Below are 21565 nucleotides of genomic sequence, written 5' to 3' on the forward strand. Positions count from 1 at the left end.
AGGCGGTGGTGTTTTTGACAGCACGCCGACGTAGCTCTGTCACTACTGTTTGACTGAATGTGTATACAGGATGAAGGCAGTGAAAGTGTAACTCGAACAGGCAGCAGAAATAAATGCGAAGGACCTAACTTGCTATTTGGGCGTTTAAGGATCATCAGTAGGAAGTTGAAGTAGCTGAAGCCATTTGCTGCCACAAGCTAACACCTCATCAAGCTAGCAAGTAGGTAAGGTTAGCTGGGGTAGCTAATGTTAGCTGGCAAGTCTATTTTTAGTGGAGCTGCGTGTCATCACTTCGGAAATCGCTAGGTAATTCACGTTGGCAACTTCATTAATCTGAGAAGTATTTTTGTATCCTATGATCTCACGTCGCTAGTTGTTTATGCCAAAATGTCCACGACTTCGCTGGATAAAGAACTACAGGAGCGGCTGAGAGAGGCGTCTGCCATCGGAGATATCGATGAAGTGCAATCATTAGTGGAGAGTGGGGTAAATGTTAATTCACAGAACGAAATTAATGGATGGTAAGTGTTCTTACTAAGTAACTACAATTTTCATCATATCAAGCGTGATTTGCTCTACATATTGAGAAGTTCTGAGCAGTCATTGAGCAAAGTGCGAAGCTACAGGGATTAGACTGGTCAGCTTGATCCCATTACCGTACACGCAGCAAAGCTTGTTAATCAGCCAGCCTTGCCACTTTTATCTAGCTAAACCAAACTGAAAATGTCTTGTAATTTGTCCCCAATATGTTTTCACGTTGCATTTTAGTGCTTTACGAGCACGTTGGCTGTGCTGGCAGTAAATGTCTCCAGTTTACAAGTTAAATATGCAGCCTGTTTGATGTCATTTGTCACCGTTAACCCCAATCTCAGATGTCCAAATAAACTTCTCGTTTTTCTGTCAATATTTGTTGTCGTTTGTTTATTAAACTATAATAAACTAGGTCTTTTTTCTTCTGCTTCCATCAGGACATGTCTGCACTGGGCTTGCAAGAGAAACCATAAGCACGTAGTGTCCTATTTGCTCAGTTGTGGAGCAGACAAAGAAATCCTCACGGCTAAGGATGAGTTGGCCTCACAACTGACATCCAAAGCAGAGATTAAACGACTGCTAGGAGGTAATAATTTTCCTCTACAGTTTAGTTGTCACTGTTAGATTAGCATGGTCATTTATCATTTTCAATATTGTTGGTATAGGTCATTCTCTAACTGTTTTAAGACAGATAAAAACTATATGTATTATTGTATTGAGCATTTGAAAACAAAATTATCTATTTCCACTCTCATGCTACAGTTGAGGTGGACGAAGTGCCTGAAGTCAAGGAGCCTGAGTTGCCGATCATCCCAAATTACCTGTCCAATCCACCCTTCATGTATTCCAAGATGGACAAGTCAGAAATCATCCATGCACAGCACCTTACACAAAACGGCTCTGGAGACTACACTGAAGACACAAAGAGCGACTCAGCATCCCCATCCCCAACAGATGAGCTTCAGAAATCACAGAGCCTGGTTTCTGATGGCTCCACTCCTCCCACAAATCCCACCATTAACCACAGTCAAGCCCAAGCTGGTGAATTCATCCCTATGTCAGAGCAAAATGGTGTGTCACCCAGCACAGCCTCATCCCACAATCACACCGTTGTTAACTGCTCGGTGCCTATGGACCTGTCAGTTGAGCCTCACCTGGTCAACCATGCTGACTATCCTCACACTGTGGCACACAATGGCACCATGTGTTCATCTCCACTGGCTTCACCATGCTCCAATTTGGCTAGCAACAGTGGCAGCCAGGTTCAAGCCCCATTGGCCAATTCTAACCCAACCATAAGCAGGCAGCAGTCTATTCCACAGCAACTGGGCTACAGTCAGGCTAATGGGCTCATGCCGGCCTTCCAGCCTTTCTTCTTCACTAGTACCTTCCCTGTCAATGTACAAGGTAAGTTTATAATGGATTCTATAGCATTCCTGACTCACACACACACCCTGCTTATTGTTACTGGAGCCATATGCTTTGATGATCAAAGTGTTAATGGTTCTATGGTTTATTCATTTTCAGATAAGTATCTAATGAGGCCAAAGCCATGATGATGTTCTCACTTGTTGCTCCATAGCAGCATCCAACTTATAGGATCAGAGCAGGCTCTTCATTGGGCATCACTCATTATAATTACTTAGTTACCTCACCCTCACTAAGGGAATAACAAACATCCATGAGAGTTTATCCAGCCCCACAACATTTCTTAAACAGTAAACAAACTTGTTTTCCTGCCATTAATTTAAACTGGTATGTTAAATCAGTGACTCCCCCCTCCAAGCATATTATTGTTAACAGAGAGAAATTGCTGTGGTTGTTGTTCTAGAGTTGGTTCTTAAGGTTCGTATCCAGAACCCCACTGCACGAGAGAATGATTTTATTGAAGTAGAGCTGGATCGCCAGGAGCTGACATATCGTTCCCTTCTGAGAGTCTGTTGCCGTGAGTTGGACATCAGCGCTGAGCATGTGGAGAAGATCAGGAAGCTGCCAAACACCATGTTAAGAAAGGTACAGCAAAGAAGACTCAGACGTATGCAAGTTATTATTATCAAGTGTAGTGTGCAAAGTGTTTCTCCATTCTGTGCTCCAGCAATTTCCATGTGTGAAAAAAGAAAATTCCAGTACACATGGAGCGTTTTTCTGCAGAACCATCGTTAACCATATGTAGTTTCTTTATAGTTAATAATTTTGAAAAGAGTATTTGTTAGTAATAATGTTTTCCTTCTCATGTCCAGGACAAGGATGTGGCTCGGCTGCAGGACTTCCAAGAGCTGGAGGTTGTTTTGGAGAAAGCAGAAGGCCTGTCCCTCTTCTCTGGGGGTCTAACAGACAGACCCTGCTACAACATGAAGGCCTCTCGCCTCACCTATTAAAGCTACTGTGAACCCTGAGGTCTCTGTGATTATAACAGGCTTCTTTAGCTAACCTTAAGCAACCTCAGCTAGTTGCCTGGCCAGGTTCCTTGTTAAAGCTTTGTTCAGCTTTGGTGTTTTACCAATATCCTAGTTGGGATTTGTTTTTTGCAACTGTAGCTATTGTCCCTTCTCCTGTCCTCCTGGCCTTGCTGCCGCTTTAGTGTACCCAACCAGTTCCCAGCGATTACTGATGCATGGTATCCTCGATTATGTGTGAAAGTATTTGGCCCCCTTCTCTCCTGTCTTTATCACCCATTCCTCCCACTGCACTTTGTGCCAAGGCTCCAGTGGGTCGACAGAGAGGGATGTTGGCGTGTCTTCCTAATGGGCTGGACTCAAATGGGATTCTTCAGTCTCCTTATATGGACACATTTTTATTCTGGCTGTGGACTCTGGTCAAAGAGGACAATAGTCTGAGAGGACAGAGAGCAGAGGACGTCAGGGGTGTATTTACATAACTCTAACTGATGAGCTCTTCAACGCAGGACGAGTTGCAGCACAGTGAACTCACACAGCAGGATTTCTAACACGTTGACCTACAGAGTGCTATCAGATACTCTTGCTTGTGTACACACTTTTCTACATGCTGTTGGCATAAACCTTAGTGTCTTTTCTTGCAGGGTTTCTGTTGTTAACCTAATTCCTAAGGTGGATCTCAATCTCAAAGTGAGATATAAGTATCTTTGGACTCCAAGTACTTGTATCAGCTGATCACATACAGTACACTTTAATCTAAAACCCCACACAGCCGAGGTGAAATACTCATTTCCCTGCATTATAAATCATTCAGTTGTACACTGTGGTAAGGGAATAGCTAGTTATGTTTTAAAGATCTGTGCTTTTTATGTTATATATATTATAACTTTTTTTACATGAGGCAAAAACCTCATTGTGAGAGTAACTTGAAGCAGAACTTTTTTTTTTCCCCCTCTCATTCTATAATTCATCATCACCTCTGCTCTGCAGAGTGTTGCTAGTTGAGTCTGGTGTGAAGTATTCATGTTTTGTTTTTGAGTCATGTTGATTCTTATACAGTGAGACCATACACTCCATTTCCTATGACCATTTAAATCAAGCGTTTTTGTTACACTTTTTTGTTGTCGCTGTCTTTTTCATTTTGACTTTAATTAGAGTTAAAACCAAAAAAACTAATCTAGCCAGCAAAGACACTAACTTTAGAACAAAACTTTTACTGTATGAGAAACAAATACAGTTTTGTATGTTTTTATTTTTTTTCCCTCCAGAATAAAGAGAAAGAAACGAGATGGGAAAACACACATTAATCGTTTTTTGATTGAGTGCTTCCTTGTTCATCATTTATGGAAATATAGAAATCTTTGTTTCTATTTTGCAGGGTCGTGCCAGGCTTTGTTTCATTCTAATTGTTTAAAGATCATTTCTGAAATGATAGACAAGTGATCTTAAATGCAGACTAATGACATTAGTATTTACACTAATTGCTAAATAAATCTAACTGGTGAAGAGGCACAGCCATGTTGTGTTAGATGACAACATTGTTTATGCTGCTTTTATTAATGTATCTTGCTGGGACTCAGTTACTTTAAACAGTGCAGTAAGCAGACTTCACTCGGCATACAATCTGTGTTTACTGTTCAAATGTACACCTGAGGCTCTTACTGTATTTGTATGTTTTATATGTTTTTTTTTATTTTATTTTGGTTTTCTTACCAGCTAGGCCTGTTGTGTTTGTGTCAAAACGTCTTTGTGCAAGAGTTCAACGAGGGTGATGGAAAGTGTTATATGCTTTTGTTGAGGTGCAATGTGAAGGGCAGAGGAAAGCTAAGTTAAATGCTTTGAGTGAAGTTGTTCAACACATGTAAGGCAGGAGCTTGAGTGAGGAAAGTTAAAAGCTGTGGCTAAAAAAAAAAAAGCTAACTAAAATGAAGATCTGTGCCATTTTGTGCTCAAGGTGAATGAGAGCTGCATGTTTGCATTTGGTTTCTGTGGGCTCTTTGATTCTATGAAAAGAAGACGCCTATGTTGTGTTTGTGGGTTGCTTATTGTTCCAGAAAGAGCAGAATACAGTTTGAAATAACCTATGCATTCAGAGTCTGATATTTTTATACACAGCAGGACATGTGTACTTGTAAATGATCTTAGGCACTGTTACAATTGTGTTGTTTCTGTTATGGAGACCTCTACCTGTTCTTTGATAAAGCATGGTAAATGACTTGATCCTTTTCCTTTTCTCGTTTTTTATCCCAAATTTTCTCAGACTGTCCAAATGTCTTATACAAACTAACACTCACCTGACTAATTTATGTCATTTGATCATTAGTTTGATTATGAAGTTGGCATCAAGTCACCGTTTGCCTGTACTGAATGGCCTCTCTTTCAGATTAGCCTTTATGTGTAATGTGTTTCAGCTGGCAGCCACTAGATGGAGCACATGAGCAAATATTGGCATTGAATGAGCTGCAAACTGGAGCACTTTCAGTGAATAAAAGGGAAGAAAACTTTTCTCTAAATTTGTTCTTCATATAAAGTATTAATTTTCACTGTGAACTCTGGCATTTAATACAGATCCTTTATTTCTCTTTACTGAAACACCAGTTTTCATAGGTCGGGGTCCTTTCTGCATCTCATTAAAAAAAAAAAAGGCATCATGGGGACAATTTGGCATGGATTGCTGCACATTTGAATACAGATAATTGTTATGCAAGTCAGTTAGTAATAAATAATGCTTTAAATTTCACTGCTGGTGCTCAGACATCCTTTGATGGCACACATGGTTCTGGTTGTAAAGCATAATCGTCTGTTTGAATATATGGTGCCTCGAGATTATTTTGTCCTAGTCATTATTGCATGAATATTTTCATTAATGAATTTTGTGGTGGGAATAAAGAGGGAAAAACACTGAAATTTGATAGAAGCAGTTGAAAATAACAGATGTTTATTGTAAATTTGGATTACTCATTACACACTGATTCTAATAAAGCTCAGTAATATTTTTGCCTGAAGTTTTCTAACCCTTCAGCCAAGGAACATGTGGATGAAACCTTCGGTCATTGTTATTGTGGATGTATAGAAGTTTTTCCACAACATTTATGGCAGTTTTGTGAAATAATCACCACAGGAACGTATGTTAATTCCACTAAAAGTAAGAAAAAGCTGCATATGCCTCAAGTATGTGATTTGTACACTATATGTTAATAAAGCAGCCAGATATTTCTAACTCCAAACAACTTCAATACATTTATAAAATAACTTCTGACTGAGAAATCTATAAATTATGCAGGTAAAAGAGACATGCAATCATAATACTTGCATGGATTTATGTAAAATGTACAAAAAACTTCCCAACAGAGCTTGGTGGTTTTACACTCTCATGCATGCATTTTTTTTTTTTTTTTTTGCTGCAAATAAGTAGCTCTGTATATCAGCTTTTGTGAATTATGCCTGTTTGAGAAGGGAACAAATTACACCAAATACCATGGTTGAAGGCATGTGCCTGGGAGTAACGTTGTCTTCCGCCTGCAGCTCTAAAATAACCTTAAGGGTTATAGCCCATGCAGGTCTGCAGCTTCTCTTGACTGTGATTGAGCCCTGGGAAGCTGGTTCAAAACAATGACGGTGTTATGACTGTTCATTCTAAGCTTATTATGAGTGTCTCATTCCAGAACAAAGGAGAGAGACACGTCCAGCCACAGCAGGACCCTAAGCTGATTCCTCAGCCTCAGTCTAGACACACAACATAACACAGCAGTGCCAGTGGACAAACATAGAGGCATACATGTACTGATGGATGCCCAGTTTAATGTATATCCAGATTGCTTTGTCCTTTCTTCTGTATAAACACACACTTACCTAACACCACTCTGCATAGATTATGTAATATTTGTGCTCTCCAGATTGCTGTGTCTGAACATCTGGACTCCACATGAACACTATTGTATTCATGTCACTAAAGAGGTTAAGATTTCACAGATTCAAGTGCGTCAGTATGACTGTAACTTAAGTGTTGTTTATGTTCTTTATATCAGAAAGGGAACATAACAAAATCTAATGTTAGTAGAGTTTATAACAGAATGTACAACAGAGGTTTGTTGTGCAGATGCAGGTCAAAAGGGAAGGACAGACCAGATACCAAACTACAGCTGGATGCTGTAACAACACCAAATCAGTTCTCCATTTAGCCGGGCATTACTTTTGACTCTGCATTATAAAGCAACACAACAATTTGTCAGCATGTGACTGTTATGTTCAGAAAAGTGTGGTGAGAGAGAGAAAAAGACGGCTGGGATTACCCTTGTGCATATTTTTAAGTCCAGTTTCTTTATTACCAATTCATCACATGTAGAGTACATACAGATGATTGAAATGGGATTTTTTAAGACCCTGTGTTCTGCCAGGGAAACACATAACAATAAGCAACACAAACTGGCATACAAGAAGGAAAAAAAGGGGGAAAACAATGGAAAACTGGAAACAAAGTGATTGCAAGCTCAGTTCTGTCTATTTAGCTAAACCTGATCATTACCATGTCTAAATTTAAATCCTGCAGCACATATATGGGCTATAGTTTGTTGTTGTGTACTGTGCTGGACAAATTATGTTTTTAATTAATTAATTAATTAATCAAATTTATTTATTTAATATATTTATAAGGCACCATGTATAATTTAAACATAAATGTTGCCATCTGATGCTTTGTACCAGTTAGTCTTAATTTACATCTACAGTCCTCTGGCATGACACACTACAAACCATACAATTCCCATATATGGTTACCCTCCCATCCTAGACACAAACATACATTTATTCATTACCATAAGAAAATACAAAAGACCAAAATTTAGAGTAATATAAGTTAGTAGTTACAGATTTGGGTTGTTTTTAAAAACAGCTTCAGTTCAGATTTGAAACAGTTTATGGAGCTGATGCTCAGTTTTGTCAGTTTCACTACTTTGGTGCTATATTTAGCGAGTTTTCAGTGAAATTAATACACATCCCCGTTTGGAATTCAACAAACTGAACAAAGAAAAGATAATAACATGGAGACATGATTAACAAACTTTAATAAACTATTTACAATATAAACACAGTTACAAGCATTTATAGTTTTGAAACAAAAAAAAAACATATTCGTGTAAACACATACAGTACAAACTATTTACATTTCACAAAGATTGTTCATGACTCACAGTCACCAAGAAACATATAAGAACACACAGCAGTTCTAATCCATGACTACCCCTGGGAGCACTGAGAGGGTTAAACCATGTCTGGACCTGTTGTCTCACATCTTCCTAAGTGTAATGGCAGGAACAGTAATTCTCTCTGGCCAGTCTATTGTCAGTCCTGGATTGTTCACCCCGTGGACACCACCACCAGCAGGTGGTACAGGTGTACAGATATGGCACAATGAAACATGTGAAACTATCTATGTATGTTTTATTATGCTGTTCTTCTTTAAGTACGATATACTATAGTAAATATAGTACAAAGGCACCATTAGAGTGGCAAATTTGTGGCCCTCCTGGCTTGCCATAGTTGTCAGATCAGGAGACGTTCACCTCAAGGTGTAAAGCTGATGCTGGCTGATCCCGGTCTGGCTTACCGTCAAATTTTAATGTTTATTAATGAAGAGTGTGGATGAAAACATTTTAAAAGCTAAAAGTACTCTAACATGTTGTAGACTGTTTTGAATTTAAATGCAATTAAATTCGTTTTTCCAGACATTTTTAAAGCTTGAGTTCACAATATCCATGTCCATGTCTATTATTTGATTCAGTTGTCCACTAAAATCCATAAAAAATGCTTTTGGAGGCAAATATTGTTACACAATGCAATTAATCAAGATTACTTGATTACAAAGCCTGTAATTAATTAGATATTTTTTAATCAAGTCCCACCCCTAATTACATTGTATTATCCATCCATTTTCTACACTGCTAAGTCCAATTAAGGGTCACAGGGAGCTGGATCTTATCCTAGCAATTAGAAGCAGGATACACCCTGGACAGGTCGCCAGTCCATCACAGAGAGACAAACAACCATTCAAACAACACACTCACTCCAAGGGAGGATTTAGAGTGAGCAATTAACTTAACGTGGACGGTGGGAGGAAGCTGGAGTACCCAGAGAGTAGCCACACATACATGGGGAGAACATGTAAATGTTTGAACCAGTGACCTTCTTGCTGTGAGGCCGGTGTTAAGCACCACTCCACCATGCAGTTCTATATTATATTATATTATATTATATTATATCTTCATTTATGTTGTCATTAAGTGTCTGTAATGGCTTAAAAGAAACGGTAGATTGTCAAAAAGTTGTGCTGCAGAAATGTACATTATAGATAAAAACAGTTCTGGAGGATCTTACAGAAATAGCAGGGCGATAACAGACAAAATCCAGTTAACATGCAGGGGCCAGGTCATTAGGATCTTAGATACTAGACTCCAGTTTGAAAATAGTCTACAATTCTGATCACTTAAGTGGTGTGTAAGTTACAGTTTTGTCTTGTACCACACTTACCAACCCATGGGATTTCGATTAAGATGTGTTAGATGAAATCACAGTCTCAAATCTATGCTGTTGAGCCTTTGTCCTAAAATTATCTCTTCCCACAGGTAAAAGGGGACAACACACAGATGGACGCAGCCACGCAAGGAAAGCTCTGAACAAGTCAAAGAATTCCTGAATTCAAATTCATTCAAGCTGATGATTGAGACTCTAAACTATAAAACTCAGCTGTGCTGATAAGCCTATCCTTTGCCATATTCCATTTTCTTTAAATGAATATGTCTGTGTGCCAGGGGATGCAATGAATTGCAATTAAATTAGCTGAATAAGGTCAGATCTTCTTCCAAGTTCCCCATAAGGTACAGTTTTCACAAAAACATTATCCTCTGAAATAACTTGAGAGTTTCAAAGGCTCATAAACATGTTGATAGTGCAAAGAAAAGGTCAAAGTCAAGGTCTGTTTGCAGACAATGCATGCACTGAAAGCAGATAGAGTAGTAGGAGTGCCCTGCATGGGGTCCTCCATGTAGCTTTATTCAATATGTGACATGCCCTGTAGCCCCAGTGCTGACTAGGTTGGGAATGCAAGGTCTTGAGGGGTGAAGGTTAGAAGTGGGGGTGGTTTGAGGGGGCGAGTGGGTGAACAGACAGTGCAAACACAGCCTGACTGTGTTTGCACATTTGCATTCAACAGAACTTTTGTTCATGTATGTATGTCAAATCTTTGTAAGTCATGTATCGCTAGCCAAAAAATTTGCTCCCTCTCCCCCCCCAACATTTACTGTAGACCTATGGCATTTTTTATTATTATATATATATATATATATATATATATATATATGTATATATATATATATATATATATATATATATATATATATATATATATAGATCCATTAGTGTCTCCTGTTTGGGTAAATATAAGTGTTGTTTGAAAGGGCTGACAGGGAGCAGGCTAGACTGGGACTGCAGGGTTTGGTCTGAAGAACGCTGGGCCTCATTAAGCTCAGCAGGGACTCAGCTTGGGAAGCACAGACTCCATAACTGCCCTCGCATCCTTTCAGACAATCCGCACACAGAGCAAGTTTTCTAAAGGTGGAGAAAACTTTTTGACAAATCGTAGGCAAGTTCACTGTCGATCAAAAGGCAAAGTTCTTTTCCGTTTTGTTATGTTCACATTGAACACATTACCCACTGGCATATTTATTTAGTTTCAGTTTTCAGTCCTCTGCAGGACTTCCTGGAATTACCTTTTGGGGAACAGAGCAGTTTTTCACAGCATGATTTCAAGCTGTCGGTACTACTTCTTGCATGTCAATATTGTGATAGCAGTCCAAAATGCCTGCAGTATTTCCATTGTTGAATGCAATGTACTTTACTTAAAGTTTTTCTTCTAACAGTAATCAGATTACACTATAAAATTAAATGATACTTTAGCACAGGCAACAAACTAACACATCAGTTTAGCACGTAGTATTCATTCTTTGAATCAGTTTAACTTAACGTGATATCAAATGCAAGAAATCTAGTTAAGATAGGTCTATGTGTGGCCATGGCAACTATTAACATGGTGGCAGGAGTTGAACTTCAATTTGAAATTTTACATTTAAAAAAATTCTATTCAGTTCAGTTTTGTTTGTAAATCCCCAATTCAGTTTAGGAGATTAATGATTAAAGGTAAGCCATTTACACATAGTGTGCCCTCTTCACCTGTCTGAAAAGTCTAACTGATGGTCCTAGACAATCAGTATGACCCTTAGATAAATGTATCTAGACTTAATGGAACAAAGGCTGAAGAAAAGGGTACAAACAAGTCCCAGATGGTATCAGTGCAGAAGCCAAATCAAAAAGATCCTGAGTGTGGTGCCATCTCCTGGAGACTTCTTGTTTAGACAGCTGGTAATGTTCCAGCATCATTTTCCACATTAATGTGTTACAAACTCAAATCCTTCATGGCCATGGTTTTAGAACTTATTCATCCTAAGTAAAATACTCTATTAAATCACAGCCTAAAAAATTATTGGACTACTATTGTATAAATTTCTATGATATGTATGACTATATTAGTGAGTCTTAGCCTGCCATCTGTAATGTGTTTGTTCATAGGCTATACATACTGTTTTATGTGTAATTATATTTTAGATATTATACGTTTAAATAGCAGTGCAGTCACTTTCACATGATTATTTTTAAATGTGATTCATATATAACTTTGCACTCATTGTAAGTTAAGGGTTAAATCCGCCGGCTCTTTACGCACAGGTGTCTCGTCAGTTCTTTATGAAACTGCTGGTGAACTTTCTCTCTCTCTCTCTCTCTCTCTCTCTCTCTCTCTCTTTCCCTCCCTCCCTTTTAATTAAGTTGATCATGACTGTAACTCAGCTGGGATTTGCTGTCCGAGTAGACAGGCCACTGTAATTCATGAAGCCAGACCTTGAGGGGGGTTTGCACACACCAGCCCTTAACTCTTGTTACTCTAAACGTGAAGCAACTAACCTGGACAGCTCTTTCAGACCGGGACCGGGTCGCACGCTATCACATACAGCAGCTGATTTAAAAAAAAAGTTAATCATACGCCACTGTGGATAGTTTGAAGACTTTTTTTCTTATTTATTTAAAGTCGTGTTAAACCCGCTGAATTTTCAACATTTTAGCGTCTGCGGCCGTAACGACATGTGGTGGATGCTGTTTCCCCGATGGATTTGGTTTCTTCTTGGACAGTGTTACACTATATTCCTTTGCATGGACAGCTGTCGTGTGAGAGCTTTGCCTATAATGTCCGTTGCGAAGGTGGTGTACTCACACGCAGGTATGTGCCCGAATGATCTGAACCCCAACCTGTGGGTGGATGCTATGAGCACCTGCTTGCGCGAATGCGAATCCGACCAGGTGAGTTCTCCTGTCTGCAGACTGTACTGTAATATCAGTGGTTCCCAACCTGGGGTCCGGGACCCCCCAAGGGGGTCCTCCAAAGAGTATAGGAGGTCACCAGGGATTTGAACTTTCAGAGACATTGTTAATAATGTCCACAAATTGTTCCTATTTTAAGAAATAAATAAATAAAAGTAAGGCTATAAGTTGTTTATTTAACTTAGGTTTTATGGAAGGACAGGACTCGACCAGAATACATTATTTATGGTGAGAATCTCACTTTTGAAAGCATAAAACCAGCATGGTTTCAGCCCTGGGTGCGGCGGGGGATTCATGACTTTTTAGTATTTGCATGAAGGGGGTCCCCAAGGAAGATAGGTTGGGAACCACTGCTGTATATGATGTGTGTTTACAGTTTTAAGAATGGTTGGACAGTATTTCAGAGGGCTGATTTTAGAGCAGGCTACCAATTAATTAAATTGTTATTAAATTAATTGTTTTCTTTTTGATCCACTTTGCATATTTTATTTACCTAAACAAGCATGCTAGTAAAAAGCCCAAACTTTATTTTTTCCTTTCTCAAATTTTAGGACTGTGAGGCATTTGAAAAGTGCTGCCCTAATGTGTGTGGTAACAAGAGCTGTGTGGCGGCACGCTACATAAACATCAAGGGCAACAAGGGTCCGATTGGAATGCCAATGGGTGCTACCTGTGACAAGTTCATGTGCTCTCAGCAAGGCTCCGAGTGTGACATCTGGGATGGTCAGCCTGTTTGTAAGTGCCGAGACCGCTGTGAGAGAGAACCCCACTTCACGTGCGCATCTGATGGCATGACTTATTATAACAAGTGTTACATGGATGCAGAGGCTTGTTCCAAGGGTATCTCAATCTCTGAGGTCACCTGCAGGTAACATGTTAAGTATTTTTAACATTTGTTTTTGGTTCAGTGAGGTAAAGTTGTCTTATGCATGTTCTCAAAATGAACTTGATTACTGTGTCTGGCTGTAGCTCTGAAAAAATAATGTATTCTGAAATATATGTAAATCTAAATACAACCACAAATCAGAAAAAAAAGTTACTCTGACTTTTATTTCAATGCAGACATATTAACTAGATATTTAATGATTTGTCTCATCAACATAATAGCATTTGCAACATGCAGTTAGAGGAGTAAGGCATTTTTCTGATCTAGTTTAAAACATGTCCTGGCATTAGGGATACCGAGCAACAAAGCATATCAGTTATTTTGCCCCATTCTTCCTATAAGCTTTCCTTCAGTTGCAGCTGTAGGCAATCACCTTTGTTGCATTTTTCCTTTCGAAATGCTCCAAACATTCTCCATTGTGGACTGGTCAGGATTGCAGTGCAGTGCTCGTACCCTGTTCTTCTGCAGCCATGCCTTTATAACACCTATATAATTGTTTTGTTGAAAAATACATGGACATTCATGTTAAAGGTTGTCTCTTTAGACAGCACATGTTCCTGTAAAAATGCATTTTTGTATAAATGCTGCCCTCAATCAAACCCCTACCATCACAGAGCCTGATTTTTTGGAGTTGTTCCTATTTTATGTCCAGTGTCCATTTCTTTCTGAATAAGATTTTAGAATCTTGAGTAATCCAACCACACATTTTCTACTGTGTGACGGTCCACTTTAGATCCTCTACCCATCTGTGCTTGCCAAAGCTGCAGCTTTGGATACTCCTGTTGTGAGTATCCATGATTACAATCACCTGTTTAAAGCAACTATTCTTTTTTTTTAAATATCATCCAAAAATTGCCCCAACATAGGTTTTTAACTCTTTGGATTGTGTTGCGGATGTGCAATGCAAAAATAATTCTATGCTACCTACTATTGCCTGTAAATAGATTTAAGTCTAAGTATTTTTCTTTTACTCCTAATTTTTCTTTTTCTTTTCTTTTTTTTTTTTATCAAAGAAGAGCTTTCGACATCATCTGACACTGATTAATTAATCTTAATTTGTTTACCAACAGGTATCACCTGACCTGGCCCAACACCAGCCCAATCCCTGTGGAGACCACCTTACATCCCACTACTGCCCTCCAAACCACCCTCCCAACTGAGATTCAGCTCCCTGCCATACACAATGGACCCACCAAACAGACCCTTTTTGTGGGTGAAACCGCAAGCTTCCTATGTGAGGTGTCTGGAAAGCCACAACCGGAAATCACCTGGGAGAAGCAACTGAAAGGCAAAGAGAATATCATCATGAGACCCAATCATGTGCAAGGGAATGTCGTGGTCACTAACATCGGCCAGCTGGTCATATACAATGCCCAACTTCAAGATGCTGGAATCTACACCTGCACCGCTAGAAATGTTGGAGGAAGTGTGTCATCACATTTTCCCTTGGTGGTGATTAAGAGAGAGCAGAAAGGTAAAAATTCAGAGGGAAATAATACCAACCTGCCTTTTCCAGCTGCAGAGTGCCTTAAGAGTCCAGACGCTGATGACTGTGGAGAAGAGAGCATAAGCTGGTACTATGAACCAAAGAGGAACAATTGTTTTACCTTTACCTACAGTCAGTGCAATAAAAACCAAAACCATTTTGACACCTATGAAGCCTGCATGTTGTCGTGTGGAGGCGAACTGGCAGCTCCCTGCAGCTTACCAAGCCTACAAGGGCCCTGCAAGGCCTACGAGCCCCGCTGGGCATACAGCAGCACTATGAAAAAGTGCCAGTCCTTTGTGTATGGAGGCTGCGGTGGCAATGAGAACAACTTTGAGTCTAAAGAGGCCTGTGAAGAGATGTGTCCCTTTCCAAAGAACCACAACTGCAAGATATGTAAACCTCGAAGCAAGATGGTTACCAGCTTCTGCAAGAGTGATTTCGTGATCCTCGGTCGTGTGACTGAGCTGACAGAGGAGCAAGAGTCAGGCCATGCTTTGGTAACCGTGGAGGAGATCTTGAAGGATGAGAAGATGGGTCTCAGGTTCTTTGGCAAGGAACCATTGGAGGTGACTCTTCTGAACATGGACTGGAATTGCCCCTGCCCCAATATTACTTTAGCTGATGGGCAGCTCATCATCATGGGGGACGTTCATAACGGGATGGCCGTCCTGCAGCCTGACAGCTTCGTGGGCTCCTCCAGCACTCGTAGAATCAGGAAGCTCCGTGAGGTTATCCACAAGAAAACCTGCGATTTCCTCAAAGATTTCTCAACAGCCCAGTAGACTCTTATGCTTGTGCATCATTTTAAGATTACTCCAAGCTCCAGTGACCTCACCAAACTGACTGCCAGGAAACAAAAATCCAACTTATCTGTGTTGTTGTTTAGTTTTGTTGCCTGTTTTTTGTTTTTTCTCACTTTAAAACACTCAGAAGATCTCAGAAGAACCTTTTGTCAAGAATCATTTGACATTTGCAAAAGTATTTGACATTTTTTCCTCCACCAATGTTATCTTGAATACACTAATATTAATTTAGTTGTTTTTACTAAATTGATTAGAATATGTTTTTAATGTTTTGGGTATCACACAGTCAACAACTGCCATGCGCACTCACAGTAATACAGCATGAAGCCTCAGTTTAAATACCAGGATCATATAAGCTCTTAGGTTCCATTTTTTTAATGGAATCTGTTTTGATAAGTTTTCATTTACAATACTAAATATGTATGTGGGGTTTCATATTTCATATTTATTTTTCTTGACCTCTTTCTTAGGGCTTTGGCCAGTGGTTATATGTATTACATATTATAGTACATAGGCAGAATGTATCTCTTTGAATCTAAATATATAAAGAGGAAACTTTTGTTTTTATTTCATCTAGCCTTTTTAGTTGAATAAAGATGATTCTGAAAGTATTACCTACTCCTCAGTTTTTAGATGTCTTTCCTTTGTGTGAGCAAAAATACCAGAGCTCTCAAGCAATTTGTCAGAGGGCCTTGCCGGTCAGAGCTTGCTTGTTTTCTAGTTGACATCCCTCCATCCATGTCCTACCTCCTTCCACTTTCAATTCACACACAGACACACACAGGGCCTTGTCTGGCATTAACGTCTGAAGCAGGTCACATTCCATCCCAGCTGTGGTGGCCTGCAGAGCTGTGTGTTGTGTTGTGTCTGGGTCTGGGGCCCTCGCATAGCACACACCCCACCGATCATCCACTGGCCTTGTGCGGCCCCTTTCATGTGCAAGAGGCCGGGGTGAAGGGGACGAGGAGGAGGAGAGGGATGTTGGCTGATTCTCTAACTTTCACTCACTCTGCTGGCCACATCTGCGCTTAGGAGACATAATAGAAAACAGAATGGAAAGGGAGGGGAGTGCAATGTTCGGTAGGGATGGTAATCTATTAATTGAGCAAGTCAGTGTAGATCAGATCTGGTTGAAAGCCTGGTGCTGAGAAACTTTAAACTGCAGCATACCCTTCTTAGAAATGTGTCTCAAGCCCCAGCTGAACATACATAAAACAAAAGGAGTCAGCTAGCCATCACATGTTTTTCCCCTTTACCCCTCCCTCTGTCCTCATATCCCCTTCTCTAACCCTGTTCCTCTGCCCTCTTCCTCAACCGTTTGCCCTCTTGGATCAACAGATAACCGGCTTTGAGCGCCAACCTCTGACCCTGCTAATGAAAAAGAGGCCACCAAGGAAAAGGTAACTTTCATTAGAACTGTTGACAAGTGTTAAGTGACTGACTGTGCACCAGACCGAGCTCCACACAGCCTCATTGATGTTCTACACATCACCACTGGCTGCTGATGTCAGTAACAAGTTCATTCGGAGACCACCACCCAGGCACAGGCAGCCTGGCAGACAGCCCATAATAATAAGCCAGACAGTTGCAGGTACAAGTGTGTGTGTGGGTCATGCACTCAGTGACTTTAAAAAGGGTTTCAACCTTCCTCCTATTTGTCATTTTACATCCTCATTCAGATCAGGTACTGTCCATACAAACACAACATTGATTAATTTGATCAAGTTCTCACAGTTTATCTATTAAATCAATGTAACAAGATTTGCTTTAAGATTTAAGATTCCATTGCAAAAAAAAAATCTAAGTGTCAAAGAAACCAATTTTCAAGTTAAAAATGAAATCATGCCAGACTTTTCTTTTCAAAATATTTAACTGTGTTGTTGGTTAAGAAAATACATGATGAAACACATAAAAGAAAAATGGCAGAATAAAATAATACATACAATAAGAAGAATTTCACCCACCATAATATATTGTACATGGAACTCATGATCTTGATGAACTTCTGTGCACACAGTGGAGTGAAATAACACACATTCATATACATAAGCACTTGCATGCCTAAATTATTTTACACTGTTATGGACTTTAGTAGCATTTGGAAGAGCCATATACAACCACAACACCTTAGCACCTCCTCCTCATGCTGGTTACCAGTCTGGTCACATCTCCCTGTGGGCCATCCTTTTTCTCAACCAGGAGTTGTTGAAGATCACCAAATATGGTTGGGTTGATCACTCTGACATGAACAGCATACCTGAACAGATCCCACAAGTGTTTAGTTGGGACGAGGACTCAAAGCAGGGCATTCCATCCTCTCCCCTCCGAAATTCTGGAGGTATCCTGTGAAGATCCTGATTCTGTAGGTGACATTGTTGTCATCCTGGAAGACACCAGCTGGCTGGTTTAATAAAAGGGGAGAAATAATCAACCAAACTCAAATGTCCTTACTTCTTGTGCTAAGTTTATAAATGACTAAAGTGAATAGGATTGTATTGGCCTTTAATTGCCACCATAAAAACTTAAGAGATTAACATATATTTATATAGTATTAGCACTGAAACAGCAATTTTGTGAAAATTTTGTAAACAAATATATTTTTTAAAATGAGTTTAAAATAAATTCTCCTCAACTTGTAGAAGTTGTAACATGAACAGAATTGTATTTTGGAGGAAACACTATTTTGGTGCAATCATTGCAGTTGCCCACTGGGTGGCAGCACAGTGCTTCACAAATATTTAAACATGTCAACGCCTACTTAAAATGAGAAATTTTTCATGAAGAGTTCAGTTTTCATGATTGGTATGTGCAAAAAGTCCAAAACAAAATACTACATATCAAATAACATGTCTCTATTTAGAGTCCAGTACTATTTTTATTACTTTAGAAACACCCATTTACATATATTTACACAGCAAAGCCTTCCACTTAGAAAAACATTCATTTACATTTACTACTAGATATAAGCAGCATGTAGAAGTAGAGTGCAGTTCAGGGGTCAGTATAGAAGAAAAAAGTTGAGAAGGTGATGGTAAGTGTTTTAGAGTTTTAAAAAAGATGATTGTAATGCCATAACAGGAGACATCTTACCAATCAACTACAACAAGGAAGTGCAAACAAAGTGACAAAGTGTTAATTAAAGCAGTCAATGCAAACACACAAACAAACTTTCTGTGAGTTAAAAATAGCTGATGATGGTCGAGCAGTTTTGGAATGATGCTTGATTTAATGTTTTCCCTTGTTCCTGACAGGTTTTTCTTTTGCCAATGTAAAGTTTTGTGACAGTGTAGCAGTGTGACAGTAGATATATAGTTCTATTCTTGTTCTTTATCCTTCTTTGGGGCTATATTGTGCGAACATCAAAATAGACACGTGTCTAAAAAGGCAACAAAAAATCATTTTGTATTTCAATAATTTTCTGAGTTATCATAATGATGCACATTATTTTTTTTATATTGGTTACCTTTACTTACTAGCTATGGATTTAATTTTTATGTTGCTCTATGATACAGCTGTTTGTGTCCATGTATTAGTCTTCCTTCAGCTTCCCCAAAACTGTTGATCTTCACTTAATTTTTTTTCATCCCCACACTTTGTAGATGTTCTGATTTCATCTTTCATCTATGGCCTGTATGTCTGCAAATGCCTGAAAAAGAGGTATGAGGGGGAAGGGAAAAGGAAGCCATTGTGAAAGGTAAAAAAATAGGAGAGATAGGGTGGCAGCAGGAATGAAAGTGCTGAAAGTGCTGCAGTTGACTCTTTGGGGATTCTTTTTCATGCTATATTTCTGCTTGGACTAAAAATAGTACTTACCCAAAGTGTGTGTGTTTTCCCTTTTTTTTGTGGGGGGGGGGGGGGGGGGGGGGGGGGTTGATAGATAGATAGATAGATAGATAGATAGATAGATAGATAGATAGATAGATAGATAGATAGATAGATAGATAGATAGATAGATAGATAGATAGATAGATAGATAGATAGATAGATAGATAGATCAGCTCACCATTGTACATGATAGACATATATATTCATCACAGCTGCACATAGACACCATCCTCTGTAAAAAATACAAAGAATCGAAGGTGCTTTTTCCCTCCAAACAAAGCTTGCTGGATTTAACATGTAAGGTTTCAATGTGTTCTTCTGCTGCTGACGGAGACAGCAGTGAGACTGTCTCTTTAATGAGATGTAACACCAGGCTGGCTTTGATTCACGTCAGACTTGCTGATGCACACATATGACGTGCACATTCCCTCAATTGGATAGAAATTCATAAGCACAGTAATACAGATGTTAAACCTTTTGTGTGTGTGTGCCACCCCACCAAAGGGAAAATAAGCAATTGGCTCCGATATACTCAGATCTGAATGACACCAGAGAAAGAAAGAGGAAGAGAAAAAGGAGGGCCAAAAAAGAGGAGAGAAAGAGGGAGGGGACTGAGATAAAGAGATGCTTGGGACAAAATGTTCCAATCTGCAGCCAACATCACAAAGAGTTACTTAGGGATTTCACATTGTGTCTTTTTTGGGACGACTGTTGTCCTGGTGTGACCCTGCAGAATGGCAACAGAGACAGCTGCTATCAGAAGTGGAAACAAGTAACGTCAGTCCACTGTGGATGTGAAAAGAGAGAAGGAAAAGTTTCCACACTCATGAGCACAAACAGTTTTAAATTTAGCCTATTTCTGTTTGTCAGTGAACTATACCAGACCTACTAAAAGAACTACCATAATACCAGACAACTAAATCAGTGTAAACAAAACTCTTTCTGCTCATCGTGGCAGTGACTTCCCATCTCCCATTGCTGGGGTACCAGAGGGGCCAATGGATGCAAGTCTCTGCTGAGAAGCCATGAAGCTCTGCAGACACTGGGGGGGAGTGCTAGACTGCTGCTTTTGATTATGACTGGAAGACACAGACAGTTCGTTTGGACAGTTTTTTTTGTTGTCTGGTGAGTTATTACCCTTTTGTTAGGTTAGTGCTGACCATTGTAAATCAGAGACAAAACTGAGCATGCCAAACATTAACTCAAATACAGACTGGATGTCTGTTTGTGCATTTTCTTTTAGTGCTTTGAATCAAGAGGGAGATAAATTATTTAAGAAAAGAAGACGACCACAGGCCTTTCAGTTTCTTAGTAAAAATAGGAGTGTTGGAAAGAGATTTTGTGATACACACTGTGACTGTGTGAATGAGTTCTGGTCATTTCTGGGGAATTCTGGAAACCAGTGCAATCCCAATATTTACATTGATTTAGCCAAACTGTAAGCTTTTCTTGATTATAGGGAAGCCAGCCTGCACCTACAAGCACCTTTGTGTTATTGAAAAAGTTTGAATTTTTTAATACCCACATTTCTTATTTCAATTTTGATGCTGCAGATTTTGACCATTTTAAGTAAATAAATAAATAAATAAATAAAAGTAAAAAAAGCTAGTTTTGACCAGTAATATACCTGAATCTTTTTGGTTTACATGGTTAATTTTTGAATTATCAGATGCTTATTTACACATCTAACAAACATGGGGCAACATTTCATGTCAGCATGTCACGTTTCCCAAAACTGACCAGTGGATCACAGGTTCATGCAGGCAGATATGAGCTATAGTTGCTTTAGAAAAATACTGCAACCTCTACTCGTTGTGAGAGCAGCTGCATGTAAATGATGAAAATGGCATCCATGTAATGGCTGCATTGCAAAAAGAATGTATTTTAGCTCAAATTACGATTGTTTTCTAGCCTCAACTAAGTTATTTTGATTTATAACCCTCACCAAGCGATATAATATCCTATAACCAACCAGGAAGTGACAGAATGTTGTCATGACATGTTGTCTTTACATGTAAATACAAAAACTTGGTGATAGTTGTGTTGTAAAATGGATGTATTACAATGATCATTAACAACGATCATTTTCTAACTAAAATATAGCCATAGATAAATGTTTGAATTACAACAATTAGCCGACATTTAAGGTTCAATCAATAAAAACCAAACCAAAACAAAAATGTTTAAAGAGCTTTCATTCAGAAAAGAAGAC

General features: G+C 39.2%; 2 protein-coding genes across 2 annotated transcripts; both read left to right on the plus strand.

Annotated features, from left to right (window-relative positions):
• ankrd40 (ankyrin repeat domain 40) lies at positions 1-5147 on the plus strand. The gene is made up of 5 exons (XM_041973086.1): positions 1-521; positions 969-1117; positions 1294-1938; positions 2363-2544; positions 2772-5147. The coding sequence occupies exons 1-5, from the start codon at positions 388-390 to the stop codon at positions 2907-2909; spliced, it is 1248 nt and encodes a 415-aa protein (XP_041829020.1). The 5' UTR covers positions 1-387; the 3' UTR covers positions 2910-5147.
• A 6693-nt stretch (positions 5148-11840) lies between these two features.
• wfikkn2a (info WAP, follistatin/kazal, immunoglobulin, kunitz and netrin domain containing 2a) lies at positions 11841-15631 on the plus strand. The gene is made up of 3 exons (XM_041996624.1): positions 11841-12329; positions 12902-13218; positions 14307-15631. Exons 1-3 carry the CDS (start codon positions 12114-12116, stop codon positions 15505-15507), a joined length of 1734 nt encoding a protein of 577 aa, XP_041852558.1. The 5' UTR covers positions 11841-12113; the 3' UTR covers positions 15508-15631.
• The last annotated feature ends 5934 nt before the right edge of the window (positions 15632-21565 follow it).

Source organism: Melanotaenia boesemani, chromosome 2, assembly GCF_017639745.1.
Source record: "Melanotaenia boesemani isolate fMelBoe1 chromosome 2, fMelBoe1.pri, whole genome shotgun sequence".
Classification (NCBI taxonomy): domain Eukaryota; kingdom Metazoa; phylum Chordata; class Actinopteri; order Atheriniformes; family Melanotaeniidae; genus Melanotaenia; species Melanotaenia boesemani.

Bases quoted from the DNA above. Each gene is read 5' to 3' on its own strand.
- ankrd40 (XM_041973086.1), top strand. From the start codon at position 388: ATGTCCACGACTTCGCTGGATAAAGAACTACAGGAGCGGCTGAGAGAG. The intron at 522-968 runs GTAAGTGTTCTT...TGCTTCCATCAG, and splicing joins CAGAACGAAATTAATGGATG to GACATGTCTGCACTGGGCTT. The intron at 1,118-1,293 runs GTAATAATTTTC...CTCATGCTACAG, and splicing joins GATTAAACGACTGCTAGGAG to TTGAGGTGGACGAAGTGCCT.
- wfikkn2a (XM_041996624.1), top strand. From the start codon at position 12,114: ATGTGGTGGATGCTGTTTCCCCGATGGATTTGGTTTCTTCTTGGACAG. The intron at 12,330-12,901 runs GTGAGTTCTCCT...CTCAAATTTTAG, and splicing joins GCGAATGCGAATCCGACCAG to GACTGTGAGGCATTTGAAAA. The intron at 13,219-14,306 runs GTAACATGTTAA...GTTTACCAACAG, and splicing joins ATCTCTGAGGTCACCTGCAG to GTATCACCTGACCTGGCCCA.